The sequence below is a fragment of the Cervus canadensis genome, chromosome 9, assembly GCF_019320065.1.
Source record: "Cervus canadensis isolate Bull #8, Minnesota chromosome 9, ASM1932006v1, whole genome shotgun sequence".
Classification (NCBI taxonomy): Eukaryota; Metazoa; Chordata; class Mammalia; order Artiodactyla; family Cervidae; genus Cervus; species Cervus canadensis.
The window spans coordinates 16,266,662-16,275,351 of record NC_057394.1 but is presented as its reverse complement, the minus strand read 5'-3'; the positions used below and the strand labels follow the sequence as shown (position 1 = coordinate 16,275,351).

The 8,690-nt window shown below is 39.3% G+C and overlaps 1 protein-coding gene across 1 annotated transcript in view; it reads left to right on the top strand.

Annotated features, from left to right (window-relative positions):
- Nucleotides 1-8,690, top strand: part of LOC122447587 (ATP-binding cassette sub-family C member 4-like) — a 405,286-nt gene that overhangs the window by 45,044 nt on the left and 351,552 nt on the right. The window contains exon 10 of the mRNA XM_043478281.1: nt 6,671-6,895. Coding sequence (XP_043334216.1) covers nt 6,671-6,895 — 225 coding nt within the window. The remainder of the gene's footprint in view (nt 1-6,670; nt 6,896-8,690) is intronic.

Below are 8,690 nucleotides of genomic sequence, written 5' to 3'. Positions count from 1 at the left end.
ATGTCTTTTTTTGTTTTGTTCTTTGGTTTCTGGTATGACAGGATGTTTTTATCTCATTTTGTACAGCATTTGCTCAGCCCTGGAGGCATCCATTTCTCCAAGCAGCCCTGTCTTCTTTTAGTGTGAAATGGTATTTATAGACTATAGTCTGGTTGCTAGAGGAGCTTACTGCTCTTGATTGTTTTTCTTGGCTTTTTCATTAGACAAAGTTAGAATACATTTTTTAAGGTAAACAAATATGTTTATATAGGTGTTTCCAATCCAATTCAGATGAGGACACTAGTGTTTTTACTTCATCTTATTGTGCTTCAGATCAGTTCAGTCACTCAATTGTGTCCGACTCTTTGTGACCCCATGAACAGGGGTCACACCAGGCCTACCTGTCCATCACCAACTCCCAGAGTGTATCCAAACTCATGTCCATTGAGTCGGTGATGCCATTCAACCCTCTCATCCTCCATCATCCCCTTCTCCTCCTGCCCTCAATCTTTCCCAGCATCAGGGTCTTTTTAAATGAATCAGCTCCTCACATCAGGTGGCCAAAGTACTGGAGTTTCAGCTTCAACATCAGTCCTTCCAATGAACAACCAGGACTGATCTCCTTTAGGATGGACTGGTTGGATCTCCTTGCAGCCCAAGGGACTCTCAAGAGTCTTCTCTACCACCACAGTTCAAAAGCATCAATTCTTCGGCACTCAGATTTCTTTATAGTCTAACTCTCACATCCATACATGACCACTGGAAAAACCATAACCTTGTCTAGATGGACCTTTGTTGACAAAATAATGTCTCTGCTTTTTAATATGCTGTCTAGGTTGGTCATAACTTTCCTTCCAAGGAGTAAGTGTCTTTTAATTTCACGGCTGTAATCACCATCTGCAGTGATTTTGGAGCCCAAAAAAATAAAGTCAGCCACTGTTTCCACTGTTTCCCCATCTATTTGCCATGAAGTGATGGGACCGGATACCATGATCTTTGTCTTCTGAATGTTGAGCTTTAAGCCAACTTTTTCACTCTCCTCTATCACTTTGATCAAGAGGCTCTTTAGTTGTTCTTCACTTTCTACCGTAAGAGTGGTGTCATCTGAATATTTGAGGTTATTGATATTTCTCCCAGCAATCTTGATTCCAGCTTGTGCTTCCTCCAGCCTAGCGTTTCTCATGATTTACTCTGCATATAAGTTAAATAAGCAGGGTGACAATATACAGCCATGACGTACTCCTTTTCCTATTTGGAACCAATTTGTTGTTCCATGTCCAGTTCTAACTGTTGCTTCCTGACCTGCATACAGGTTTCTCATGAGGCAGGTCAGGTGGTCTCTTATTCTCATCTCTTTCAGAATTTTCCACAGTTTATTGTTTTTGTGCTTGCATGTCTCTTTTCTCCCATCATCTATTCTCTTTGTCCAATGTCTAAGCCCAGTTCTCAATGATATCAGCATAATTATTCATTTGTTGTACATTTTAAAGTGACTTCTGAAAGCAATTTAATATTTTTATTTTCTTTTGGAGTTCATACTGTGTTCATGTGGGTGTATCACACAGAGAATGTGTTTTTAGATTATTTTGTTTCAAATCATATTTGTTAGTTCTTTTTTATATGGCTCTGCAAACCAACAGGATGGGTGTATAGATTTAGGTACTTTTATGTAATTTTACTTTAAAATTTTAGGAATTGCATTTTTAAAATTTAGTTATTTTATAATTATAATTCTGTATAATGTTTTCATGATTCCAAAATCAAGAAAAGGCTACTTAAAGAAGTCTGATATCATTGTTAGCTCTATTCTAATTCTCCTTCTCCTTTTATAGATAACTTTCCAGGCTAATTTTGACTCATCTTTTTATTAATGTTTCTTAAATATAGTTTTTTTTTTTCTGAACATTTTATTTTTCTGTGCAGAATGAACATTTTCAATTTCAATACTGTAATCTCTGGACTTTTCTGGAAGCATGAAATGTTCAATGGAACTCTGGTAAAAAGTCTTTAGGATCACTGTAATTCCTTGTTATTCCTGCAGATCAGGTCTGCAGCCATTCCAGGCTCAGATGCCATGACAGTGCAAGAGTGGAGGCCAGCAGATACTTACATGGGGTTAGTTTCCACATCCAGAATCTACAGAGTGAGGAATCTTCTCTACCCTAATCAGCTGAACCTAAACCAGTTTCTGAAGGCTGGGCCTTGGGTGTCAGAGTGCACTTATCCCCTCCCAGGTGATGCTAAGGTGCGGTCAGGATGAAGACCACTGTGTAAGAGACGAGTGAAGGCTAGTATCTCTAGAATCCTGAAGGTTATGATTTCCGCAGATTCACTGCTTTTCCTCCTTATCTTTGGATTTTTCTCAACTCTACATTTTGTCACCTTTCACCCAGTCCTAAAGATTCTGTCTATTCATTTTTTCCTACAAGCCCACTCTTTTCTGCTTGTATGTGTCACTCAAGTGTTTGGTAAAACTTTGATAGCTTGTTTCTATTTTTTTGTTTTTTTTTCCCCATGAATGTGATATGGGGAAGTTTCATGAGAAATGTTTCAAGTGCATTAACATGGAGAAGGAATTCTACCCACTCAGAAGTTCTAGCATCTAAGCTAACTGCGCAAGAAGTTACTCCATGAAGCAAAAGGTGGGACCCAATGTCAGATGCTTTCATGAGGCTGAATACCAAGGGCTCTATCAATAAATGTCTACCTCGAGCTTCCCTGGCAGTTTACTGGTTAAGACTCCATGTCCCCGGTGCAGATGCCAGGGTTTTGTTTTTTTTTTTTTTAACTAACTTGTTTATTTTAATTGGAGACTGCTTTACAATATTGTGGTGGTTTTGTCAAACATCGACATGAATCAGCCATGGATATACATGTGTTCACCCATCCAGAACCCTCCTCCTACCCCTCCTGCCTTCCTCCCCACCCCATCACTCTGGCTTGTCCCAGAGCACCAGCTTTGAGTGCTCTGCTTCACGCATCAAACTTGCACTGGTCATCTGTTTTACATATTGTAATATATATGTTTCAATGCTATTCTCTCATATCGTCCCACCCTCACCTTCTCCCACTAACCCAAAAGTCTCTTCTTTACATCTGTATATCTTTTGCTGTCTTGCGTATAGGGTTGCCGTTACTGTCTTTCTAAATTCCATATATATGCATTAATATACTGTACTGGTATTTTTCTTTCTGACTTTCCTCACTCTGTATAATAGGTTCCAGTTTCATCCACCTCATTAGAACTGACACAAAGACATTCTTTTTTATAACTGAGTAATATTCCATTGTGTATATATACCACAACTTCCTTATCCATTCATCTGCCAATGGACATCCAGGTTGCTTCCATGTCTAGCTATTGTAAACAGTGCTGTAATGAACATTGGGGTACATGTGTCTCTTTCAATTCTGGCTTCCTCAGTGTGTATACGCAACAGTGGTATTTCTGGGTCATATGGCAATTCTATTTCCAGTTTTTTAAGGAATCTCCACACTGTTCTCCATAGTGGATACCAAGGTCTTGGATCCCTGATCAGGGAACTAAGATTCTGCATGCCACATTGTATGCCCAAAATAAAAAGTCTGCCTCAGAGACTCAGACTCTCAGATAATCCTGAATAATGGATGTGGTGGTATTAAATTCAGCTCTTTTAAAGATCCTTTATGATTTTAGGTTTGTGAAGAATTCTTGTGAAAGAGTAAAACTATATGCTCAATTGATTTGTGGAAAGAATATACATATGGTCATAGATTGATGTCAAAGAGGAAGGGTTTAAAGGGGAAGTGTTTGGCCTTGTTCCTGCTTATCAAGAATGTTTTAATTTGGTTAGTTTCACAGTTGATAGGAGAAGGCAATGGCACCTGACTCCAGTACTCTTGCCTGGAAAATCCCATGGATGGAGGAGCCTGGTAGGCTGCAGTCCATGGGGTCGCTAAGAGTCAGACATGATTGAGCGAGTTCACCTTCACTTTTCACTTTTATGCATTGGAGAAGGAAATGGCAACCCACTCCAGTGTTCTTGCCTGGAGAATCCCAGGGACTTGGGAGCCTGGTGGGCTGCTGTCTGTGGGGTTGCACAGAGTCGGACATGACTGAAGTGACTTAGCAGCAGCAGCATGGTTGATAATCAATATTTTCTCAGTTGTTTTATCTCTTATTAGTTGAAGGTGAGAATCGGGAATGTGCAGATGAGAGAATTCTTTGGTGGTGTGTGGTGTCCTGGGAATGCTGCTACCAGTGTCTGTGTCCCCAGTCACAGCCATTCCTTGCCTCTCTGAGAGACTCTCCAAGATAAATAGAGTCTTCTGAAATTGGACCTTTCCTTGGGATTCACACCACTATTTGATTTGGAGTTAATACTTGGAACAGAGCATTGAGCATATGTAGGAGCTAATCTTCTGGTAGCTGGAAAATCATTATCAAGAAAAAAAAAAAGAATTGACAGTTGAGTGGAAGGTATGGGCCCTGAGCTGGCATTATACCTTAATGAGGCTTTTTGCTAAACTGGTTTTTTTTTTTTAATATTTATTTATTTGTCTGTGCCAGGTCTTAGTTGCCACATGTGGGATCTAGTTCCCCGACCAGGAATCTAACCCAGGTCCGTTGCATTGGAATGTGGAATCTTAGCCACTGGACCACGAGGGAAGTCCCACACTGGGTTATTAAATATTGTTTCTCAGTGGAAAAAAACAAAACAGATATGTTTAGGTGGTAGTGATCTGCCTTTATTTACTCTTTCTTGCTGGATTTGTTGTACTTAACCATATTCTCTTTGGTGAGTGATATTCCTCTTATTTCTGCTGTAATTACAAGGAATTTAGGCTCAAATGGAGAGCTGAGTAAAAGGCAACAGTGATTCCCAAAGAGAATAATAAATTTCAGGAATTTGGGGATGTCAGGTATTACTGCTGGGCTTCTGGTGGTTTGTGGCTGCAGCACTGGACTGCCCTTGGCGACACCAGGGCTGGGACTACTCATGTGTACAGTTTGACATTTTTGCTTCTGTGTGTGAGCCTCCACGTTTGCGTCTTAGGAAACTCTATAAACAGTGTGTCTGACGATCTTCTGTATGAGGGACTCTTCCAAGAGATCTCTATGCCTCTTGGGATGGATGACAGGACACGGTAGAAATGTATCAGAACTGATCATTTTGCTGCAGTCTGATTATCTTACTTATACTTCTTCAGCTAAATAGTGTTCTCTTTATTCTCTATAGTAGATGAAAATTTCCCTGACTTCATGGAAGGAGAGGCAGTTGGTGCAGCCTGTGAACGTGTGTGTGTGTGCATGTATGTGTGCATGTGTATAGAACAAGACAGGAATGCTGAGGTTTAATGAGAAACCCATATGAGGGATGGGGACATCTGTTGATAAATATCCTGATCAGGCACTAGTTGGCTAAGAAAATGCTTAGTTTTTCTGTTGTTTGGTGTTAGGGATTCTCCTTCCCTTCCTCTTGTATGTGGGTTCCTCAACTTCAGAAAGATAGAAGAGAGCTATCAAAGTAAACCTGTCAGTTGCTTATCCTATCTATGTTAGTAAGGAGGGATTGCCAAAAAGAAAAAGCCCTGTTCCTGAAAGACTTTCAAACTTTTAACATTTTGTCTTTTATGAAGTCTTTGGAGGAAATGATGTTGAGGGTGGAGATGTTTACTTTAGGTGACTTGGATTTATTGCATGGTTTTCCTTGATGGTGAAGGAAGGGAACCTGGGGAAAAGGGGACCTTCAAGGGGTGACTAGAGAGAGGAAGTAGGTTATGGGGTGGAGTGGCTGTTTGGAAGGGTAGGTAGGTGTTGCTGTCTTCGCCTTTTTCTTTGGGAAAGAAACTTGCTTTCCCTAAGTCTGACTCAGGGTGGAAGCCTCAGTGCACCTTGTGTCAATTGGTTTAGCCTTGGGGAAGAGATGATTTAGAACATTTCTTCCAAACTACCAAGTGCAGTGGATGGTGGATGGAGAACCACGGAAGCCATGATTTTTTAGCTTGGCCTCCACCATGTTTGATTTTTTACTCCAAGGAACATTCCAACTTCTAGAGGGTAGACACATAGTGAGGAAGTGCACTCGGGAGCTGAGCGCCTGCAGAGCTGCCAAGCCTGGTTTCTTTGTGGTACTCCAACTGAAGCTGGTTTCCTTTCTTTCGATCTATAGACATGTGGAGTTTGGGATGGCAAAGAGTGGGTGTTTGTGCCAGGGTCTCAGTTCATAAAGATTCATGAAGAAGGTGATGAAAGCGTGTCTCCCATATGTGAACCAGGTTGACTTTCTGTTGGGCTGGGACATTGAGAGTCCAGGGGACAGGGGTAGGGTTCCAGCAGGTTAATTCATACAGAAGCAGATTTCTTCCTCTTCTTCTGCCACCTTTTTCCATATTCATCTTAAGGCTCACGTGTATTGTGCCAAATGACTTCTAAAGCACTGGTTGTGATATTTATATTGAGTATCCTCAGTGTATTAGGCATCAGGTACTAAGGCTTTACTTACTATCTTTGAATGTAAAATTTTGCTGTAAGGTTAAAACTGTTGCCTGCTTGTCTTATAGGAGATAGTGGATCTGCATGTTTTTCTTTTAAATTAGCCATGAATGTAGCATTTTGTCAAAATGTATTTTTAACATACTAATGCTAAAAGTAAATCTTGTATTAAGAAAAACTGACATTTCTATTTAAGACTTTTTTCTTTTCTTTTAGGAAGGCACCAGAGTAGTTCAACCTATATTTTTGGGGAAAATGATTAGTTATGTTGAAAACTACCATCCCACCGATTCTGCTGCTTTGCATGAAGCCTGTGGCTACGCAGCCGGGCTGAGCACCTGCGTGATTCTGTGGGCCGTTCTGCACCACGTGTACTTCTATCACATTCAGCGCGAGGGGATGAGGCTGAGAGTAGCCGTGTGCCACATGATCTACCGCAAGGTGAGTGTCACTCAGTACCACAGTGTAACCTCCCTTGAATCCTCAGGGACATTTAGGGAAAGTTCTCTGTAAACTAAAAATTACATAACTGGGATTGTTTACACCTTTCTAGAGAAGCTTGCTATTTGCATCAAGCCAAGTCTGTTGTTGTTGAAACAAACTTTACCAATAAATGATGAAAAATTTTCTTTTGAGATCATGTGAGGGCTGCCCTTGATAACTTGTAGCCATAGGCTGTTGCATAATACCCACTAAATTTGTAGTATTAAATTAATATTAAATTATATTTTTAAAATATTAAATTAATATTTAAAAATAAGCATCAAACTTATCAATCTGATTTTCAGTCTTTTCATGCCTAAATCCCATAGTGCTGTTTATAGAAATTTTTTGTTGTTGTTCATTAAAACCTTAATTTACATCAGATATTTATTGAAAAGGGAACTTAGGAGACTGGATCCATAAAACTATATCTAGAAGCAGAGAATGTGTTTGAGAAAGGGAATGATTATAATTTTAAAAGACCCATCTAATTATAGTCAGTATAGTTATGTTAATTAGAGAAAATATAAAGAGAATTCATGCCAAATATAGACTCACTCACTATATTCTATGGATGTGATTGTTGTTAATGATATTTAAGAAAATAGTAGGGTTTTTGAGATAAACTTGAAATTTTACACTGTTTCATTCATTCTAGAGAGAATTTGTTGCTCTTCATTGAAGGTACTTTAATACAATATTTCCTTTTATCTTTAGTATGCATCATAGCACTTTTAATTAGAACTGATTTAATGTGTTTAGCGATTTTGTATTGAGGAATGCCATGAAATTATTTCACAGTTTACCCTGGTCTAAACTAGTACAAAAGGAATAAAGATTTCAGGTATCTTTACAAAGGTATTGCCACAGATATATAACTGTCAGGAACTGAAGGGTTCTGTTTAAATTTGATCTTGGATACCTCTTTGCCTCAGACTGTTTGCTTTAAAAAAAAAAAAAAATCCTTATTTGACTGTATTGTAGCCTTGAAATTTTCCAAGAGAGTAGATCTTAAATGTTCTCACCACACATGTAAAATAGGATAACTATATTAGGTAGTGGATACTTTAAATGGTTTTACTATAGTAATCATTTCCCAATGTGTGTTTATATAAAAACATCTTGTGGTAACCTTAAACATATACAATTTTTATTAATAAACATAGCCCTCATTGAAAGATAAAACCAAACAGCTTAAATTGAAAATATTGCTTCTTTTACCTGGTTGTTACTTATCTAGAACTTCCATTTCTTCGGAATACTTCTGTGCAGCAGAAAGTGAGATGTCATCTCATCTTTCCTTGAGCAGAGTCGTATACATTTCGGGACTGTGTGAACCTGGAGACCTGGCATCTCACTGTCTTGTTTGGCAGCAGCATCTGAGTTGGTTTCCTTCTGGGTGATGTGGAAATCCCAGCAGTGCCCACACATTCCAGTCAGGGTCTTCATTGCCATGTATCATCATCTTTGTTATTCTGTTGCATCTTTAACCATTTAGGAGATGGATACTCATATTTCCCCACCAATTGGCTAAATGTTTGTCTTTTCAGATCATGCTTAACTCTCATGTGAGTGATAGTCACTCCGTTGTGTCCGACACATTGTGACCCCACGGACTGTAGCCTGCCAGGCTCCTCTGCCCATGGGTTTCTCCAGGCAAGAATACTGGATTGGGCTGCCATTTCCTTCTCTGTAACTCTCATAATAATTATGAAATTTTACCAGGACTGCTCTGTGAAAACTTTAAGTTAGG